We start from the raw sequence: 489 nt of genomic DNA, 5'->3' as shown, positions 1-489 counted from the left end.
CTGACTCAGGAACGATGAATCATCATATTTACAAAAACAAGAGAGGTCGAGTTCATACCAGCTTTTCTCATCCCAATAAGTCCATTGTATATCGTCATTATTGACTTTCACTCACACGACCGAACGAAGTGTATCTCTACTCCTAATGTCTCAGTTGGTAGGTCGCATTCCGGGTTTTATTTTCGTCCCACCATTTTCGTCCGGTTTTTTTTCGTCCCACCCTCCACTGGTTTTTTTTGTAGGTTTTTTTTTCGGAGGTTTTTTCGTCCGCTCCTCTCGATCCCTAGAACTCCCAGAGTAGACGCCGCCGCCCGCCCCTTCCAGCCCCCACCCCCCAGCCCTAGCCGCAACCCCAACCCCATGGAGATCGAGATCAAGCTCCATCTCCCTGACGCGGCTGCACATCGGCGCCTCTCCTCCTTCCTCACGCCCCGCCTGCTCCGCACCGACGCCCCCGCGCGGCCCCTCGCCGCCGCCGCCGCCGCCACC

The 489-nt window shown here is 55.6% G+C and overlaps 1 protein-coding gene across 1 annotated transcript in view; it reads left to right on the top strand.

Moving 5' to 3' along the window:
* The first annotated feature begins 360 nt into the window (after positions 1-360).
* Positions 361-489, top strand: part of LOC123090254 (triphosphate tunnel metalloenzyme 3-like) — a 932-nt gene continuing 803 nt past the window's right edge. Inside the window, exon 1 of the mRNA XM_044511646.1 lies at positions 361-483. Within this exon, the coding sequence (XP_044367581.1) occupies positions 361-483 (123 nt within the window). The remainder of the gene's footprint in view (positions 484-489) is intronic.

The sequence above is a fragment of the Triticum aestivum genome, chromosome 4B (genome assembly GCF_018294505.1).
Source record: "Triticum aestivum cultivar Chinese Spring chromosome 4B, IWGSC CS RefSeq v2.1, whole genome shotgun sequence".
Lineage (NCBI taxonomy): Eukaryota > Viridiplantae > Streptophyta > Magnoliopsida > Poales > Poaceae > Triticum > Triticum aestivum.
The sequence above is the reverse complement of the archived record's forward strand: the minus strand, read 5'-3'. Positions and strand labels throughout refer to the sequence as shown.